We start from the raw sequence: 21,413 nt of genomic DNA, 5'->3' as shown, positions 1-21,413 counted from the left end.
CTCAGAAATCCACCTGCCTCTGCCTCCCAGGTGCTGGGATTAAAGGCGTGCGCCACCACCGCCTGGCCAACCCCAACATCTACTCCATCTATGAACTGCTGGAGCAAGTGAAAGGGCTGGTCCTACAGAATCAAAGCTGCAGGATCTCCACACCACACTGCAATAACAGGATAAGTGAGAGGAGTCCCTGTGAGGATCCAGTGTTGATGATGTAGCAGAAGGCAGAGGCCCCGAACCAGACTAATGACTTGCTGCAATAAACATTTGCAAGTAAAGATGTGTGAATACAAGGATATACTGTGGGGCACATTGCAGTTTCCACAATGAGATTTTTGTGGGTTTCTTTGTTTTGTTTTGTGATATTTATATTTTTGTTTCCTGGGGGTGGGGTGGAGTTACAAGAGCAGAGGATGGATACCAAAGGATGTGGAGATAATCGGGATTGGGGTACATGATGTTAAATTCACAAAGAATAAATAAAAAGTTTTTAAAAATGTATTTAAATAAATAATAGATTACTAGTAAAGAAAAGACAGTGGGTGGGTAGGAAGATGAGGGTTGATGTGGAATGAGTTGGCGTGTGTGTGAAATTATCAAAGGATAATAATAATGATATTTTTAAGGCTGGCGAGATGGCTCAGCGGGTAAGAGCACTGACTGCTCTTCCGAAGGTCCTGAGTTCGGATCCCAGCAACCACATGGTGGCTCACAACCACCCACAATGAGATCGGATGCCCTCTTCTGGTGCGTCTGAAGACAGCTGCAGAAAATTACACCAGAGCGAGCTGGCCGGAGCGAGCGAGCAGAGGTCCTGAGATCAACAGCAGCCACACACATGATCGAACACAGTCATCTGTAGAGCTACAGTGTACTCATACACATAAAAATGAAATAAAATAATTCTAAAAAAAATGATATTATTAAAAAGAACAAATTTTGGATATAGACAAATGCTCTTTCTGTATTGGTTGAGATGATTATACGGCTTTTAATTTCTAATCTGTTGATGTGTGTTGTGCTTATCCATTTTCAAACACTAAGCTGCTTTTACATGCTTAGAGTAAGCCCCAATTAGCCATAATGGATTATCCTTTTTGTGTATTATCATATTTGCTTTGTTGAAATTCGTTTAGAACCCTTGCCTCTTTTTCTTCTTCTTTAAAGATTTATTATAGTTAGTTACTTACTTAGTATAGTGCATCTCTCAGCTATCCTCAGTTGGGCAGGAACACAAGGTCAGAGGACAACTTATAGAAGTCAGGTCTCTCCTTCCACCGTGTTGGTCCCAGATATTGACTTCATATATTAAGGCTTGGAGCTATGTGCCCTTACCCACTAAGTCATCCCATAGGGTCTGTGCTCTCTTTTCTTCTAAAGCCTGTATGTTCTTCAGAGATCAGGACAGTATTCTTAGTGTTAACAGGTTATGTAAAATTAGAATGGCTTTCTCTTCAAATGTCTGGTACAATTAACCAGTGAGTGTGGATTTTTTTTCTTTCTTTTGCCTACAAATTCAATTTGTACATGATGTAACACTATTATGTGCTTTTTGTTGGATAGAGCTTTGATAGTTTGTAACTTTCCAGAAATCTGTTCCATCCATGTCCAATTATTGGCATAAAAAATCATTTATAGTATTAAACTCACAAAACATTAACATTTGCATTTTAGGTGAGAATTTCACAAATAAAACTTTGTGAAAAGGGAAGGGTAGAGAAACAGAGAAAAACAAGGATGAAAGAAACAAGGCAGGGAGCTATGAGACCAAGTCAGTTTAAAAAATTAAGTTACTCAAGTTGCAAAATTTGAGGGACTCATCCCTCACCACTGACACCACTGGCAATTCTGATGAGTCCCCCAAACAGATGCAGGTTTCTGGGTCTCACAAAACTCCTGGGTACAGATTATTACAAGGAAAGGAAACATGAAAGTCAGCCAGAAGAGCCCCATGAGGCAAGGGTTAGAGCAGCAGCTCTCAACTTTCCTAATGCTTCAATCCTGTTGTCAGGAGCCATAATGATAATAAAAATAAAGTAATAAAGCGGGCTGGAGAGATGACTCAGCAGTTAAGAGCACTGACTGTTCTTCCAAAGGTCCTGAGTTCAAGTCCCAGCAACCACATGGTGGTTCACAACCATCTGTAATGGGATCTGATGCCCTCTTCTGGAGTGTCTACAGTGCACTTAAATATAATATAATAAATCTAAAAAAAAAAAACAACATAAAGCTAATAACTAGCAGGTGATCATCCTGAGAGGGCCTGCTTTGGATTATTATATAATCTGCGACAGATTCGGCCTTATTTAGCAAGGCTGTAAGGGATTCATTTTAGGAAAGATTTCTGCTATTAATATGCTTTTCTGTTATTATAAAACACACACACACACACATACACATAACAATCACTAAGTAGCACATCCCTTTGGAGCAGATCTCTGCAGATCCACAAAGATGTACTGTCTTGTCGTGATGCCATATAAACAAATAGATGATCCTATAAGAATTCCTAAAATTATATCAGTGACTATTAAGCTCTTTTATAACGGGACTGCTATTAGGTCCTTTTCTGATAGTCAAAGCTGCAATGAGAACTCTGCCAGTCTCCCATGTGTCACCAGTTAATTGCTCTTAGATGGTAACCAGACTCTTTTCCTACTCAGAGCACATTTCAAGAGGTTGCAAAACAATTAACCAAAGGCTCTAAAAAGGGAACTACGGTTTATTATAAGTGCTAGGACAGAAGATACACTATTGATTGGGTTTATCTATACAAAACATCTCAAAATTATGGTTTTAAACCTTCAGTGAATCTGTGGAGCTGAGACAGGTGATGGATGTTTAGCTAGACAATTACTCCTAATGGATTATGCATGTAAATATTCTCTGTTGTGAATTTCAATTTATGATTTGGTTTTTGTGTGAACTTTTGATGAACTTTTTAACATGTGATCATGTATTCTGAAAGATGTTTAAGTGCTGAGGACAAAGAGAAGAGTCAGAATTGAGCTGTGAGAGGGAACTGAGCTGAGAAGTTTTTTAGACAGAACTGAACTAAGTTCAAGAAGAACTTAGAAGTATAGGCATAGCTTGGGGGGGGGACATTGAGGGTGAGAGCATTGTTGTGACTTCAGAGCAGGAGGAGAGAACAAGACTAGAAGGAGAATGCAGAGTGGGATAACTTAGAAACTATAGGTAACATAAAAACCAACTAAGAGAGCAATGTGCAGAATGCAGAGGGAAAGAGGCAAAAAGAAGCTGCAGAGAGCAGAAGGAGCAGGCAGGCTTCTCCTTACCCTGGACAGAACAGTCTCTTTCTTAATAACAAGGTAGGCTTAGTCTTATTAAAAGGAACAAAGCTTTTTTTCTTACAAAGGAGAGTTTAATTCATTTAGCATTAAAAGGGTAGCAATAAAGATTGGAGCTCATTTTTTATCCAGAATGAGTGAGTTCTTTTTGCATTGGTCTTTGCATATGCATATGTAAGTATGGATGTGTGTGTAAGTATGTAATTATGAGAATGTATGCATGTGTGTGTGTGTGTGTGTGTGTATGTGTGTGTGTGTGTGTGTGTGTGTGTGTGTGTGTGTGAGAGAGAGAGAGAGAGAGAGAGAGAGAGAGAGAGAGAGAGGAAGAGAGAGAGAGAATGTAATTGTGAGAATGTGTGCAAGCTGGGTCCAACTGGTTTGAATGGAAATGTATAAATGAGCATGCATGAATCTGTATATGAACTTATGTGAGATTATGCATATTTGCTTATGTAAAAGTTTTTCCCTCTGCAAGTGTTATTCTCTTCTCCTGGTTCAATAGAAGTTTACTGCTCCAAACTTTCCAGTAGCAGGACAAAAGGGAAAAGGTTCTAGCAATTAATCCTTTTCTTAATCTCCTGTTGTTTTAGGAGTGGATCACAGAAGGAGCTACAATAGCATAGTAACTTAGACTTAGATAAGTAAACTTTTTATTATACAGCAACCCTAAATATCTCGTAAGACAAAGTCTTACTTACCCCACCGCCACTCTTCCCCCTCCAATGCCTAAAAAGAACCAAACAAGAAAGAAGAACCCCTCGCCGGAGCTGCCCCTGTAATCCAGTTCCTCACACTGTAGTGAACCCCAACCATAAAATTATTTTGTTGCTACTTCATAACTGCAATTTTGCTACTGCTATGAATCATAACACAAATATCCTGATATAAGGCTAGCTGATAGGCCACTGCCAAAGGGGTCTCGACCCACAGATTGAGAGTCGCTGGTTTAGAGGCTCTCCAGACACAAAAGTTCTGGGGTTCCTTCCCATGGAGTCAGCCCCTGGTTCCATTCCTGCATCTGTAACAACGTCTGTAACAATAAACACACAGTATAGCCAACCATGGAATCAACTGAGAGTCACTGGCTGGAATTTCCAATGAGGCTTCATTCTGTAGACATGATTAATTGACTGACATCTCTTCAGTGCCCTGACCCTCTTGGTATGACCTCAAACTACCACATTGTTGTTTTTTCTGACATGGCCATCCTAAGACTGGCAGGTGTGGTCAGCTCACCTTGAAGACATCCTTATGAGCTGTGTGTGACATAAGTCACCTTCTAGAAGACAAGGCCAGAGCCAGGCATTGTTTGGGCAAGGTCAGATTTTTTTTCTCCAGCTATGGTTTAGTGATACATTGACTTCATTATATCACTTGGAACGTGTTATCAACCTGCTTGGGGTGCGGGGACTGGAAAGATACCAGAGCAGAGAACGAGGCCCATTTACTCCAAATGCATTCAAATCCCAGGGAATCTGCCAAGGACCACTTTCTCCTAGCCAAGACATTAGTTACATCAGCCAGGTTCCGAGGGGAAGGCCAAAATCACACCCAGGAACTAATAATATTAGCAAGCAAAGGCATGGGGTTCTATTCACAACAGTATGGTATAGTTTATCTGAGCTTTCTTCTTAGCTGCAGCTGGCCTCAAGGGGAAGCATTCACTTTGGCCTGTATTCCAAAATGTGTGCTATGAGATTAGGAAGGAGCAAACACATTTTCATCGACTTGCTAGCATTCAAGACCCCAATGGAAACAGACTGTCTTTAAATGATTAGGACTTGACAACAAAGGTATAAACAACAGCCAACTGATACTCTTTGTGATTACTTTCCCAGGGTTGCAGATACAATGTCTCTATTTATGGTAAATTAATATGCACACAAGGATAATAAATAACGTATTGTCATATGGCCTGAAGACAAGATAAAAACCTATCATTTTATAAGATATGTTAAGATCTTCCCTGGTTGTCTGTACTGTGTGTTCGTTGGTGACACAGGAATGGTGTCACAGTCTGACTCCATGGGAAGGTTGCCCCAGCAGCTTTGCTCTGGAGTACTTCTAAACTCTGCCTCATAGGGCTCTTCTGGTTGACTATAATGTTCTCTTTCCTTGTAACAAAGCCATTTGTCTCTGGTCTGAGTGGTTATAGAGGGAGTGGGAAGATTCCAGAATGTTCTAACTCCCACCATAGTCAGCAAAATCTAAATCAAGTTAGGCTTATCAAGAGCTATTGAGGCAGTTGCAGACATAATTGGGAAAAATAGGGATCTTGGGACCCGATGGATGTCGTCCTCTACAAACATCAAACCCAGGCTACTGATAAAAATTATGTGAATGTAAGTTTTTCAAAGGGAAGGAGTTTTGTAATGGCTTGACACATAATAAGTGCTCAATAAATGTTGTTCAAGTAAATAAACTCAGGAATGAGACACTCTGTTCAGGCAATAGACTTGAGGACAAAAAAATCTAACGCCAATGCAAGTACCTGGCAATACTATGCAAGAAGTCTCCTGGCTAACAGGAGAAAGAAACAGCTTTTAATACCTCAAGTAGAAATCTGTCTCTTTGGTCATTAATAAACTCATGGACGGTCCTCTTCCTGTCCGCACCTGGAGAAAACATTGAAATAGACGTATGTTTAGTTGGCTAGCTTTCAAAGAATAAGCGTTGTCACACACACTGTGAATCCAGACTTAGCAAAAGAGCTTTGCCCTCCAGTAAAATAACTATTTTGGAAAGGATGACAATCAGTTTTACCCTGCAGGGAACTAGACTAGAAATTAAAAAAAAAAAAAATTCACGTTTTCTTCATTTTGGAAAACGCTAATTATTCTGCGCGAAACCGACAGAGTGTGGTATAGAGTACAGTCTCTCGCTAACCAGGTAAACAGAAATGAAATACTACTTCCTAAACAAGCAGAGGGCCTGTGTTGCCCCGGGAGGCTCGCGTCTCCCCATAGATACACGGGGTTTCTGCCTCTAACTAGCTGGGAGAGAGATCCTTGCCCTCTCCGCGCCTCAACTTCCCCATCTGTGGGAAGACTGTTCTCTCACCCATAGCTCATGGTTGTCGATAAGTTGGTCATGGAACAGATGTGAAGCTATGTGACTGCCAAGAAGCTTCGAGAGCCCTCGTTGCAGCCCCCATATACTGGACAGGGATTGCTCCGTTCGCCGAGACCCAGATGGGAAGGCAAAAAACCTGAGACCGGACTGAGAATTTAAACCCCTGAGATCGGAATCTACTGCTATCACAATGTGGCTTATTATGAAAGCATAGGGTAGCCATATGAACGCTCCCCTACTTCACAATGGTGTTTGGAGAAGGAAATGAGGTCATAGAACATAAAACACAATAGTTGCTCAATCACTACTAGGTGCGGTTGTTCAAACAATACCCTTGGGATGAGTCGTTTCATTTTATGATCAATCATGAAAGCCACAGTAATTGTTATAATCATTAACAAAATATTCATTGTGAGGGAACCCTGGAGTCAGGCAGGCTTTGACTAGAATTCTGCATTTGCTTGAGAGATGTGAGATGACTCCACCTCGAGCCATTTTCTTCTGCAAAGAGGAGTTAAAGACATCTAACCACATTTTGTTGCAGATCAAATATGACACACCTGAGTGATTATTGCTTAGAAACAGCTATATTTTTATTACTTTAAAAACTGCACAAACTGGAAATCACTAACATTCCTAACAGTGCATCCTGAAGTTCAGCTACTTCAACATCGTTGATGTAGTTTATATCTCGCCTGTTGATACCCCTCCTTAACTTTCCCCCTACCGGAATATTCTGAAAAGCAATAAAACATCTTGGACTAGTTGATCTCTGAGCATTAGTGTGCAACTCTATCAGAAAGTTTAAATATCACTGTTCTCACCATCCTTACCCCCAACAAACCAACATGGCCTGAGTTTTCACAATTGTCTTCCCAAACACCTCCATCCCATCATGCACTGGTGTTTTGAAGCACAGTGAGACATAGCTGGGCTGACAGAGCCTGCAGCACAGCCTATTCAGAGTTGCTAATGTGTTTGGTTTTGTTTTTGTTTTTCCAGTCAGGGTTTTTTTTTTTTTTTTTTTTAACATAGCCTTGGCTGTCCTGGAACCCACTCTGTAGACCAGGCTGGCCTCGAACTCTGAGATCTACCTGCCTCTGCCTCCAGAGTGCTGGGATTAAAGGCGTGTGCTGAGAGCTACCACTGCCAATTTCTTTTGATCTTGTTATTTTTGATAGGATCTCCTGTAACCCCTGCTGACCTCAAACTTGTTCTAGAGCAGAAGATGACCTTTAACTCTGATTCTCCCGCCTCTTCTCCCGGAGTTCTGGCTCTGCAGGAGTACCCCTCCACATCTAGTTTAGAGGTGTTTCCTCTAAAAGCAAAGCCAAAGTCTCATTGTCACTGGGTAGAGAATGAGCAGGTGTAAGAAACCAATCTGCCGCTGGCACTTAGGTATCTGTAAATTTCCTTTGAGTGTGACCTACCCATTCACCACTAGTGCAAACTTTGAAATACAAGAATTGAGACTCCCCAAGTAGGACCACTGGCTTATTTTACATACACACACACACACAGGTGTGTGTGTATATACATATGTATATATATACACATTAATATATGTAATGTTATAATACATTATAATATACTTTTATGTACCTATATTATAATACATATATATAAATATATAAAATGTGTTTTTTAAATCAGAAGTCATACAGAGACTGTAAGGTTGAGGAAAAGTGATTTCACTCAGGGAGATGCCTTTAAGTGGAAATTCCATATTGCTCGTCTGTCCAACCTGCCCCATTGTGGATAGAGCCTTGGGTAATGCGTAAGAGTTGGGCTCTTTCCCTCTGGAGGAGTCTGCCCTATGGCACTCAGTCCTAAGAGGCCAGCACTGTCCCAGTCCACAGCAGTGACACAGAGGAGGGCTGGAAGCCTGCAAAGCTGTGAGGACAGCTGGGGTGGCAAGGATTGTCACCTCTTTTGCAAGGAGCTGTAGACATGTCTCTTGTGACTTTACATGTTCTTGATGGCCCAAGACTCAACGTGGAGGTACAGGATGGAACCTGGGGATCTCCTAGACCTGGTGCTATAGCTGGACCCTAACTACTACCTGCCATTTACTACTGTTCAGTCACATATACATCTACGAGACAGTCCAGATCGATTAATGTTGCTTGCATCTTCTTTTTGTTTTGTTTTGGTTTGGTTTGGTTTGGTTTTTTTTCAAGACAGAGTTTCTCTGTATAGCCCTGACTGTCCTGAAACTCACTCTCTAGACCAGGCTGTCCTGGAACTCAGAAACCCGCTTGCCTCTGCCTCCGAGTGCTGGGATTAAAGGTGTGCCACCACTGCCCAGCTTGCTTCTTCTTTTTAAAGATGTTTTTGGGGTCTGGAAAGTTGGCTCAGCGATTAAGAGCACTTGTTACTTTTTCAGGCCATCCAGGTTCAATTCCCAACACCCACCTGGCAGCTCAAAACTGACTGTTAACTTCAGTTCCCAGGGCATCTGACACACTTATATAGATGATGACAAAACATTCATATGTGCAAAATAATAAAACAAATAAGCCCAAGGGCTTTTTTAAAAATTCATTTATTTTTATTTTATGTGTAAGGGTGTTTTTTTTTTCCCTTGTGTGTATGTCTGCGCACCACATATATGCCTTGTTCCAGAAGGAGACAGAAGAGGGTGCCTGATCCTTTAGAATAAGAGTTACAGGGAGTTGTAAGCCTCCTCCATGTGGGTGCTAGGAACAGACCCCGAGTCTTCTGGAAGAGCAGCAATTGCCTCTGCTGGCTGAGCTATCTAGCAACCTGTCTTTTTCTTAGGATTGATTCATTTATTTTTATGTGTATGAGTATTTTGCCTGCAGTCATGTACTTGCAGTCCGTGTGTGCCTGGTGCCTGAGGAAGTCAGAAGAAGGTATTATATCCCTTTAGACTGGAGTTACAACTGGTGGTGAGCCACTGTGAGGATGCTGGGAACCAAACCGCTCAGGCCTCTGCAGGAGCAGCAAAGGAGTCCTGACTAAGCGTCTCTCCAGCCTCGTGGCTTGCTTTCTCTGTGGGAGCTGGTGACCTCAGAGTCCCCTTTCTCATGAGCCAATTCTGGCCTTATTTAGCTGCAAAGTACGTTCATGTGTAGGTGCTTCTTGACCTGGGATGCACAGGCAATGCTTATGACATTTCTGATGACCAGGTCACTAAGCCAGGCCCATTTTTTTTTTCTTTTTGCACCTTCCTGATGCTGTGTGCCTGAGTCCGATTTTGAACCACCAAAACTCCTCCAACCTTAGGAAGTGTCTATACTTCCATACCTCAAATAGTACAGCTAGCTAGGGTTACCGCTTTCATACAACTCGGCTTTGACGACGTCAACACTATTATTTGGCATTGGCTTCCTTCCTTCTCAAAGGCAGGAGAGGAGGTAAGGATGTTCTTGGGAAACTGTCTTCCTAAGCTACGTTCTTCTTGCTCTCAAGCCTATGGGAACAATCTCACCTGCCACATTGTAACAGGCCCCAGAACTTAACATGACCGACACCATGGTAGAGGTACCGTTCTGATCTTAAAACCCAGCATATAGGCCCCGACACCTGCCAAAATGGGACAAAGATGACCTAGCCCATAGTTCTAGAAAAGTCCACAAATAAAAAGTCCCTCAATGTACTAACCTTGCTTTTTTTTGGCTTTTGTACTTCTGCGTCTTGCTTACTGAAGTATACCAGTCAGGAGTGTGTGTGTGTGTGTGTTATTTTGCCTTTTACATAAAAGACAAGTGGCTTTGAGACTTGGGGCCGCATGATTGGGGCAAATTCCCCATGTAGACACTGCCCAGCAATAAAGGCTTTCCTTTTGCCTTTAAGAATGTCTGTGTTGCCCCGACAGTAGTGGCATATGCCTTAAATCTCAACAGATGCAGAGGCAAGTAGATCTCTGAGTTCCAGGCCAACCTGGTCTGTAGCAATTGTAGCCAGGGCTACACAGATAAAACAAACAAACAAAAAATGTACTTCATGTTGTGGTCTCTGGTAGCTTATCTCTCAACAGTCCAGCAGCATTGATTCTGTCTCTCTCAGCACCAGTAAATCTCCCAAACCTACAACGAAGAGCAAATATCCAAAACAACATCTTAAGACTAAGAATAGGAACTGGGGGGATGATGGCTCAGCGGTTAAGAGCACTGGCTGCTCTTCCAGAGGACCCAGGTTCAATTCCAACACCCTCATAGCAGCCCTCAGCTGCCTGTAACTTCAGTTCTAGGTTATCTGAACGTATATAAAATAAAAAATAAATAAGTTTATATATACATATTTGTGTATATATACCTGTATATATGTATATGAAATACCAATGTACATAAAATAAGTTATATATACATATATGTGCATGTGTTTATATATATGTATATATATGTGTATGTATATGTATATACTTAGTCCATATATATATATATATATGTATATATATATATGACTAAGAGTAAGTAATCCTTGTTGTCTTAGGATTTCAATTGCTGTGAAGAGACACCATGACCAAGGCAAGTCTTATAAAGGCTAACATTGAATTGGGCCCAGGTTACAGTGTCAGAGATTTAGACCATTCTCATCACGGCAGGAAGCATGGCAGCGTGCAGGCAGGCATTATGCTGGAGAGTTCTATACCTTGATTAGCTGAAAGCCAGGAGGAGGCTGGATTTGTTTCACACCGGGCATAGTTTAAACATTTAAGACTACAAAGCTTGCCCCCACAGTGACGAACTCTCTCTAGTAAGACCACTCCTCCTAATAGTAATACTCCCTTACCTGTGAGCCGACCATTGGAATACATGAGTCTGCAGAAGCTAAACCTATTGCAACCACCACACTTACCTTCTGTCAGTCTGAGAATAAGAGTGGGATCTAGCCCCAAACGTTCATAAGAGCTGCCACCTGCTTCAGCAAAGAAAGCTAGCTGGCCAAGGTGTGAGCGACTCTTCATTCGGGACGAAAATGTAGTCTTTTGGTAGATTTTCATGCTGTGGTTCCTCATTCTTTCCTGCCCAAGGTGCAAAAGCATAAAAGGAATTTTAATGCACCAGGTATTATATTGTCGTAATCGTGCTGTAATCATAAATAGCAAAGACCTTTGGCCTTAAGCAGCTCCGGAGCTCACCCAGGAAGAAATGTGCCAGCATCCTTTTCTTTCTTATATGGAGATGAGGATTATGTTTCAAAGGAGGGCCTTATAGAAACTCTCAGGAACGGAGACAGGAAAGTGTCTCTCCAGATTAAACGAAGAGAAAATATGGAAATTTCAAAGGTTTTTAGCCCACTGGAGCTAAAAACTTAATGGAAGGCAGACTTCCACAGAGAGTAGTGGAAACCCACCCCTTAGATTGCTTTCAATTTCTCTCACTTCACACACAATGCTCAGAGAAAAGCCACCCCTGGATGAATACACTTCATGTTTTTGGCTATTTTATTCATCCTAGCAAGAACCAGAAGAGTCCTTTAATCCATTACCTTTGGGAAGAAAAAGTTGAATTTCAGGCCCAGTGCTGATTTTTTTTTTTTTAATTTCAAATTATTCTAAAAAGAATCCCCTTGCCTCTCCATGCCACAACTCCCCTTCTTTCTCCTCCTCTCCCCAAAGCACATATAAACTTGTTTATCCGTAACAGCTTTGACACACTTTGGATTACTCTTACAGGACTCAGCTCCTGTCACCAGAGTGACTGCTTCGGCTCTCCTCCCTACTCTTCTCTGTTCACAGAGCAGACCTCTGCTGTCTCTTTCACACTGCTCTGGCTGGAGGACCCGTCGGTCCTAAGGTGCTACCCATGGTAAGATGGACTTTTATTTTGTGCTTGGCCAGTGAGGTACATTATGCCACTTGTGCAAGCTATACCCGTAGCAATATGAACCACCACCACCCCCGGGGGGGCGTGTCAGACACTTGGAGGAGAATGAACCATACCTGGGGAGCTAGTTGGTAATGGCATGACGTAGCGGCCTTCTTCCACTAGGTGGCGATCTCTGAAGGTCCCTATGTACTGTCGTCCCAAAATAGTGACAAACACAGGACAAGGTGTATCGGTATCTGTCACGATGTCTTAACTCCTTAAAGCTACTGAGACCTATTGCTGAAAGTACTCGGTTCTAACCTCTCTGGGGATTCTGTTCTTAAGAAAACCTTACCCACCGGGCAGTGTTGGCGCACGCCTTTGATCCTAGCACATGGGAGGCAGAGACAGGCAGATTTCTGAGTTTGAGGCCAGCCTGGTCTACAGAGTGAGTTCCAGGACAGCCAGGGCTACACAGAGAAACCCTGTCTCGAAAAACAAAACAAAAAAACAAAAAAAAACAAAAAAGAAAAAGAAAAAGAAAAAAAAAAAGAAAACCTTACCTTTTTCCTTGCATCAATTTCATTTTCTTTGAAAAGGAAGAGATCTTTGAAAAAGATCTTGTAGGGTCTTTCCTTTTTGAGTTCAGCATCTTTCCCTTCATCTAAAAGAAAAGAAAGAAGGAAGAAAGGAAAAAGAAAGAAAGAAGGAAGGAAAGAAAGAACAAAAGAAGGAAAGGAGAGGGGGAGAAAGGGAGGGAAGGAGGGAGTGGTTAGCTCCTTTATTGGTCAGAACTAAAGCCCCCATTAGCTGGAGTAGAGAAATGGGATGCAGGGGTCTCTGAGAAGATGGGTTTCAGATAGATCTTGCCCTCCAGTTGAGCCTGGCAATACAGTTCCTGGATCTCCCCAATAAGAGCCACATCCTCTCTGCTCAACATCTCAGGAGACACAAACCAGAGCTGAGAAGTCTGTGTTATTACAGTTTCACACTTGGAGATATAGAGATGTGGAGAGGACCCTGGCCACACCAATCGGTAGCAGAGGTGTGATATGCTGGGGCCACTTTGGAACACATCTGCCAACTCCTTAGACAGTTGAGCATAGAGTGCCACACACAATAGGTAACTGGATGCATTGAAGTCTAAGTATAATGTGTCTGGTCCAGGAAAGGGGGTGTCAACCAGGGAGGGCCACGCCTGGTGAGAAACAGGGAGACGGCAGGTGATTCTTGGCCGGCCCTGTGGGCTGTAAAGATGTCAGGAAAGCAGACAATATTGTAGGCCTCATGCTGCATGCAGGAGAGACAGCTAGGTGGCAGAGGCTGGGCCCTGGGGAGTGCAAGGATGTCTGGAAACATGGCCAACAGGCTAGGGCTCAGCAGAGAGCAGCTGTGGTGATTATTTTCATGTCTTAACTTGACTGGGGCTATGGTTTGCCCAAATTGGTGTTATTTTGGGCGTGTCTGTGAGGGGTTTTCCAGGTGACTTTAGCATTCAGATTAGTAGGGCTGGAAAAGAAGACGGCTCCTCCCAAAATGTGTGGGCATCAACCAATCCACGGAGGGCCAGAGTAGGATAATGGCTGAGGATGAAGCAGTATCCACCACCCCTCTCTCTCTTCCTCCCCTCCCCTCTCCCTCTCTCTCTCATATGGGTGCCTTGCTGTTTGAGCTGGGTCATTTTCTCTCAGATTGCCACCCATGTTCAACAGACTGGAGCTGATCCCGTCAGCTCTCCAGGCCTCAGGCCTTTGCCCTGGGCTGGACTCTAGCGCCAGCTTTTCTGAGTCTCCAGCTTGAAGGTTATCTCTATAATCCCATGGATCCTTTTTTCACAGTGCATAGCCTCCCCACTGGTCCTGTTTTCTGGATCTAAGACCGTGACTTTGCCTGAATCCATCCTGTGTCCCTTACCATAGAAAAAGAGAGGATACCAGATATCCAGTGAGGCTACTGATAGTTTCAGAGAGATGTATCTCTTCTCCTCTAGTCGCCTATAACTAGTTAATGCATGTAAGCACTAGTTATATTTGATGGGGTGTTGTTTTGCTTTGGGGGACAGAGTCTTACTATGTAACCCTTGGATGTCCTGGAACTCACCATGTAGACCAGCCTAGCCTTGAACTCAGAGATTTGCCTGCCTGTGCAGGGATCAAAGGAGCACACCCCCACACACACACATGGCCACTAGTTGTATTTGAGATAGACCACAAATCCATGACCCTTTAGTTAGTTCTATGAAGACCCTTTTTGAAACTATGTTCCTATTTTCAGGTTCTGGGTAGGCCCCTGAATAACATCTTATAACCATAGTGAATATGAGAATCTACCCTTTACGCTCCTGCCTGATCCTTCTGCAGGTTATAGGGCAAGGCAAACCTTGGAGCTGGGATCTACAGTTTGCCGGTTTGGCACTCAGTTCAGTCATTGGCTGAACTGAGGTTGCTCCAAGCTCAACTGTATTTCCCTCTGGGGTATGAAGATTCGCATCATGGCTGACGCGCAACCTAAATGTGTCCCCGTTAGTGTTCCATGGAACCTGTGACAGCACCACAAACCCCCTGGTTTGAAGTTCTAGGAGTTAGGAGTCTGAAACAATTCTTCTGATAACAGCCAAAAAAGGGTGTGTTTCTCTGGAGGCTCTAGGTAGAAACTGCTTACATCTTCTGCTGTTAGAGCATGCCTACACGCCCTGCCTTGCAGCCTCTTCATCGATATTCAGAATAAATCTGTCCTCTGTTTCCATGGTCACACCGGCTTCCCTGTCTAAGACACACCTACCTTCATCTTGTGTAGAGTTTTAGGTTATTCCAGGCCTGTCAGATAATCCAGAATATTTTTCCTATGTCAAGCTCCTTAACTTAATCACTTTAAAAGTCTATTTTGTATCAAGTAACATATTTGCAGGTTCCAAAGAATATAATGTACATATTTTGGGGGACAATTACTCTACCTGTGACACCCAGACTCATTCATTTCTTAGCTTTGCCCCTTTCTGTTTGCCTGGTTCTAATTTATTAATTCAACGAATAAGGCCTCGGCTATACACCAGGCAATATACATTAGTAAATAAAACAGGGACTCTGCCCTTACACTGAGTTCAAGTGACGGGGGTGGAGGAGAGGTGACAGATAATAAAAGTAAACACATGTGAATATTTTTATAATACAAGTGGCAAGGTCTGGGTGAGCAAACTTGAGTGGAGGACCGGATCCATTGATGAAGTGACAGATCTGTGGAAGAGCAGTTATGCAAAGGCCCTGAGACAGGAAAGAGAGAGGCAGCCATGGGGTCTGTGGTGGGGGCCAGTAGCAAGGCAGGCCAGTCCAGGTCTTGTATGCCTTGACTCTGTAAGATGGATTGCTAGTGGGTTTCTTTGCAGGTAAATAAAAAACAAGTAGGAGCCCGAGACCTAGGGTTAAAACCAAAGCGGCCCAGACAATGGGAGTAGAGCTTGGGGGCGGGGTGGGGTGGGGGGTGTGGCTGACCTATGCAAATACTTTGAAGGGAAAGCCAATGGAATTTCAAAAGCGCTTGCTAAGCCGACCTTTCCCAGAAGCATCAATACGCCTCTCCTCCCCGCCCCCTCCCTTTCCTTCTCCTCCTCTGAGAGAACAGAACCTTTACCACATTGAGGCTGATTGTTTTCTGTAGTCCTTTGCTAATTCTAATCAGTTCCAATGAAGAGCGTGCCGAGAGTGCCCATGACCCACATAGCGCTCATGACCCACGTTAGGTGTTAAAGCTTTGTCGGATTTGGAGCTGAAAACCAAGCGATTTCCCATCTTATCATAAAGCAGGAGGATGGGAGAAGGTGGAAGAGGAAAGCTGGCAGAGCTCAGCTCCTCCTGTCCTTCATCATGACAGTAACTGGGTTAACTGTCTTAGCCATGAGAAGCTGAAGCAGCCCAGCGAACAGTAGCAAAGTGATGCACTCTGACTTTTTTTTTTTTTTATGCTGACATGCAGCTTTCTCCCTTACCCCTAAAGCCACCATGCTCATCATACCAGACACATAGCAAGAATACATCGACTGATTGCTTTTTACCTCCAGAACTCCTTGACGTGTGCAACTGGGAAGTCATTTTGTCTCCTGGTCCTGTCCAGAGAAAAGGAGAAACGTCTTTCAAAAGTCCTGTAGACACAAGTGAGTAGGCACAAAGTAAACTATATATCTAGAATAAAGCATAAACAAACTGTATCTAGGGGCTGGAAACATGACTCATACACTGAGAGCTTGAACTTGCTCTTTCAAAGGACTTGAGCTGAGGTCCCAGCTCAAGTGTGTGCATCTATGTTGGGCAGCTTATAGCTGCCTGTAACTTTAGCTCTGGGGGCTCCAGCGTCCTCTTCTGGCCTCTGTAGGCACCTTCACACACAGGCACACACACATACTCACACACATATATATATATACATACATACATACATACATATACACACATATACAAGCATATATATCTATGCATATTCACCCACATTTACATATACATACATGCACACATTCACATATACATACAAACAAATACATACATCTATACATATTTATACACATACAGACACACATATACATATATACACATGCAGGCACACACATACATGCATACATACACACATGCACACATACATAGACTCACACACACACACACACACACACACACACACACACACACATACACATAATTAAAACCAAAAGAAATCTTTAACATTTTGGTTGTGAGCCTAGCCTTTAATGGCTGAGTCATCTCTTCAGCCTGAAAAATAAGATAAATTCTTTTTAAATTTTTTTTAAGCCAAACCTGTATATATTGCACAAACGTGGCTAAATTCAACAGTCAGTGACTTCCCAATAACTATTCTGGCTTTAAAAACCATGAGCACACAAACTCCTGCACATAGCAACTTTTCTAATTCTAGGAACTTGCACCGCAGAAAATAGTCAATCTTGAGAGCAAAAATGTATATGCAATAGTGTTCATTCCATGCTGTTTAATAACCCGGGAGCTGACTGTGAGCCACGGCACATCATAAACGAAACTACCAGTGTGCTCTTTAGTGTAATACTGGAGTCACTCTTTACCTGGTGTCCACTTATTGTAAGTTATACACACACACACACTTGGGCTGATGAGATGACCCTGAAGCCTCTGACCTCCACACGTGTACACAGGTAAGATCAATCAACCACCAACCAACCGATTAATGAACATATTTCCAAAGTGTAGTAGAGAAAACTACATGTGAAGCCTGAGTTTCTAAAAGCTGGTGTGTAAGAAGGCTCCTGTAGCTATGCATTTACCACACTCTCCTTTCTCTTTGGCCAGGCTCAGGGTGGGGCTGGGGTGGTGGCACACTTACTTCAGCTGTAAAACCCAAAGAATTGCCAAGATAGATAGATAGATAGATAGATAGATAGATAGATAGATAGATAGATAGAGTGAGTGAAAAGAAGTCTGAGAACACAACTCAGCTGCAAAGGTAAATAACAGGCTAGTGAAATCTTTAAAAATTCCACACTAGTACAGGAAACTTGATGACAAACGGATGCTACAGTCTTTAGGAGTCCTGAGATGCCTGCCTTTCCTTTTGCATTTATCCCCTGACTAAGGAGGTCTGTGAAGACAGAAGGGAGGTAGGAAAGAGTGAGCTAACAAAAGTTAGGTTTTCAGTTCACAGGCAGTGTGTAGTGCAGACGTTCTCAACCTGTGGGTCTGAACCCCTTTGAGGGGGATTGAATGACTCTTTCACAGGGGCTGCCTAAGACCACTGGAAACACAGATATTTACATTACAGTTTATAATGGTAGCAATGTTACCGTTAAGAAGTAGCAATAGAAATCATTTTATGTTTGGAGGTCACTGCAGCATGCATGAGGAACTAAAGGGTCTCAGCATTGGGAAGGGTGAGAACTGCTGTTCTAAGGACCAGTTCTCCCTGACCCTAATGCCTTTCCCATTTTTCTCCCTATCTCCACCCATCATGGACAAATACTAGGAGGAAAAGCTGTGAACTGTGGCCTTCAATGGTGTGGATCTATCTGAGCCAGCAGTTTGTTGTTTACCCAGAAGCCAGGGACCCCTGGGTCCTTGGCCTGCTTGCTCTATGGCCTCTTTTATTAGGTCAGAGGCAGATCAGAAGGGTGAGGAAACACCTGTCCGCTTGACCTCTTTTCACCCTGCTGGCTTCAGGCTTGCTGCTCCACGTGGACTTTTCTGCTGATGTTTCTGATGGCGTCTTTAGTAAACCAAAGGGAAAAAAGAGAAAAACTTAACTAAGGGTCAAGGATCAAGAAGAAAAGGGAGGCTAGCCAGGAGGGGGTCCTGATGTGAAACTAGTAACATGAGTGTGTAAAGCCAGTACTAGGGGGATGCTGGAGAGTACCAAGAATTGTATGGGCTGGAGGGATGGCTCAGCAGTTAAGAGCACTGACTGCTCTTCTGAAGGTCTTGAGTTCAAATCCCAGCAACCACATGGTGGCTCACAAACAATCTGTAATGAAATTTGACGCCCTCTTTTGCTGTGTCTGAAGACAGCTACAGTGTACTTACATATAATAATAAATAAATCTTCAGGCCAGAGTGAGCAGAGGTCCTGAGTTCAGTTCCCAGCAACCACATGATGGCTCACAACCATCTGTACAGCTACAGTGTACTCATATACATAAAATAAATAAGTAAATCTTTTTTTTTAAAATAATGGTGTATGTGTGTGTGTGTGTGTGTGTGTGTGTGTGTGTGTGTGCACATGAGTGAAGTATCTGTAGAGGGTGTCTGATTCCTTGGAGCTAGTATTACAGGCACTTGTGCTGCTTAATGTGAGAGCTGGGATCTGACCTTGGCTCTTTGGAAGAACAGTAAGGACTCCTAGCAGCTGAGCCTCATGGATGCTCAAGTCTTTGGTCCTAAAGCTCCTGTATCTACAAGCCCTCTGTTTGCAAGCGGCTCTCAGGCAATGTCTCCTGGGACAGTCAGTCGGATGTGTTCAGGTCACCCATTGACATAACTACCCATGAAAAAGAAATATAATTTCTTTTTAGGCTTCCCGGGAATATATAAACCATAAGCACGGTGTGTGGTACATTGTACAAGCCAGGGGAGAAACTGGTTCTTTAGGGTGATGTCTGATCCCTAAGCTAACTGACAGTCAAGGAAAGCAGCACTACAATAAACTAACACCAGTGGCCATGGCCACTGTTCTTTTACATGAGAGTGTTGGTCCAAGTGAGTGATGTTTTACTTGAAGGTCAGACAAATCCACAGAATACAAACAAGTGTGGCTATATAAGGAGAAGAAACTGTGCCTCAGGGAAATCTTAAATAGATTTCCTGAGGACAGGTCAGTGGAGAGGTAACAGAAGTAGGAGCAAGAGGCATCTGTTGAACTCCAGTGTGCACCCATCCTTTATTCCTATAATTGCCTTCGCCTGCCAAAAGTAACAGGTTACCCAAAATTTTATAGTGTTAAAATTCAATAATTCTCTATCCATAAATGTTGTGTTTCTATCCTCTGCCATTTTTTAGATAGTAAGTCACTGTGTAGACCAGGCTAGCCTCAAACTCACAGAGATCTACCACCACCCCTAGCTAATATCTACTTTTTTTTGGCAGCACATGATCATTTGTGGTTGTGTTTCTACTTTGTGAGCAGACGTTGGGTTTTTCACTCATATTATTTTATAACTTCTTTCTTTTGTTTTTGTTTAGCTTTTCCTACCCCATCTCTATTATTATAGAATATGATGTGGACCTAAAGGACATTTGCTTCCAATCTGTTCATCAAAAGATATTTTTGCTGTCTGATTTATAATGGCTGTAAGGTGACCCAAAATTATCTTTGTGATTTGAAGAGTAAGCCTGCTTTTATGGTATTGTTTTCTGTTTTTGTTTTTGTTTTGTTTTTCTCTCTATCTCTTGTAGTATTTGCTGGGCAGGAAAGAAACTCTCTTATCTTTTTAGGAAACATACCATAGAAACCAAATAACTTAAGGGTGGTGTGGTGGTATATGTCTTTAGTCCCAGAACTGATGTGCAGTGTGTGTGTGTATATGTGTGTGTGTGTGTGTGAGAGAGAGAGAGAGAGAGAGAGAGAGACAGACAGACAGACAGACAGACAGACAGAGAGACACACAGAGAGAGACAGAGACAGAGAGACAAAGGGTGGCCAGTGTCAAGTAGATCGCTGAATTAAAAGACTATCCTGGTCTACATAAAGAGCTCCAGAACAGCCAGGGCTACACAGTGAGACATGTCTCAACAAGAGAAAAAAAGACCAAGGGGTGGGGGAAGCCCTAAAAACATACACATACAAGTAACATTACACAGACTGAGCAGGCTGTATTTATGTGTTTAGGGACACACACACTATGTATATGTAACAACAAGGTGGAAAAGTTCTTGAATTTGAAAGAGAACAAAGGAGGTTTAGGAGGAAAAATGGGAAATGACGTCATTGTAATCTCAATAAAACTTAAAACAATTTTTTTTAAAAAACAAATCCTGCCTGCCAGCCTTCTTTGAGCAATCTGGATGCTGTCTACAACCATCACACTCGGAGGAGTGGGGGGGGGGGGTGGGGGGGGTGGCGGACACCCAGATCAAATCTGGTTTTACCTTAACTAGTTTGGATCACAGTTGAGACCTATCCTTCACGAGGGTGGTGGGGACAAAACAGCAGAGGCACCAAACCGACACTCTGTGTCTCAGCTTCATCCTTCCCTGCTCCAGGTCCCCTTCATCCTGGGAACCGCTTGGTATCAGACCTGAGAGCCGATCTGGCCAACCGAACAGTGCGTGGCACCCGCAGCCCAGCCGGGAGGGTCGCGCGGACACCGTGAGGCTTCTGCCCCGCGCCCCTGTCCCCTAGTCAGTGCAAGTTTGCTAGGTTCAAGCTCCAGCTCCCAGGGCACAGTGTGTCTTTGTCTCTGTTTCTGTCACTGTCTCTAACACACACACACACACACACACACACCATACATATACAAACCACACTGGCGTCCCTATGCAAGCCCTTCCCAACACTTCGCTTGGCCATCACACACCACATCTATGTCGTCCAACTTGATCACTCCCGGTGGCTAAATTTCAGTTTTGTTTTGTTTTTAATCCAAAAGTTAGGGGTTGATATAATCATCACCTCCTTTATTCAAAACCTTAAAAGGAGACCTGAAAAGACTGGCGTCCACAATAAAGTTTATTCCAACTTTACTCCAGCCTTTCTGGTTGACTTGGTCACTGGCTGCTAGAGAGCTCCCGCCCCGCCT

At 43.0% G+C, this 21,413-nt stretch overlaps 1 protein-coding gene across 5 annotated transcripts in view; it reads right to left on the bottom strand.

Moving 5' to 3' along the window:
- Ccdc38 (coiled-coil domain containing 38) overlaps positions 1-20,967 on the bottom strand; it is a 46,592-nt gene extending 25,625 nt beyond the window's left edge. For 3 of the 5 annotated variants that reach the window (XM_031349520.1, XM_031349522.1, XM_031349523.1), the window contains exons 1-5: positions 20,764-20,967; positions 16,203-16,253; positions 12,718-12,818; positions 11,202-11,367; positions 5,856-5,920 (exon numbers count right to left, since the gene is read on the bottom strand). In XM_031349520.1, coding sequence (XP_031205380.1) covers positions 5,856-5,920; positions 11,202-11,367; positions 12,718-12,818; positions 16,203-16,239 — 369 coding nt within the window. In that variant the 5' untranslated portion in view covers positions 16,240-16,253; positions 20,764-20,967. Of the gene's footprint in view, positions 1-5,855; positions 5,921-6,365; positions 6,553-11,201; positions 11,368-12,717; positions 12,819-16,202; positions 16,290-20,763 lie in introns of those variants that run through there. The other 2 variants (XM_031349521.1, XM_031349524.1) reach the window with 2 other exon arrangements.
- Between the last annotated feature and the right edge of the window lie 446 nt (positions 20,968-21,413).

This window comes from Mastomys coucha, unplaced genomic scaffold, assembly GCF_008632895.1.
Source record: "Mastomys coucha isolate ucsf_1 unplaced genomic scaffold, UCSF_Mcou_1 pScaffold4, whole genome shotgun sequence".
NCBI lineage: Eukaryota > Metazoa > Chordata > Mammalia > Rodentia > Muridae > Mastomys > Mastomys coucha.
Note: the sequence above shows the minus strand (reverse complement) of the source record. Positions and strands in the feature narration are given on the sequence as shown.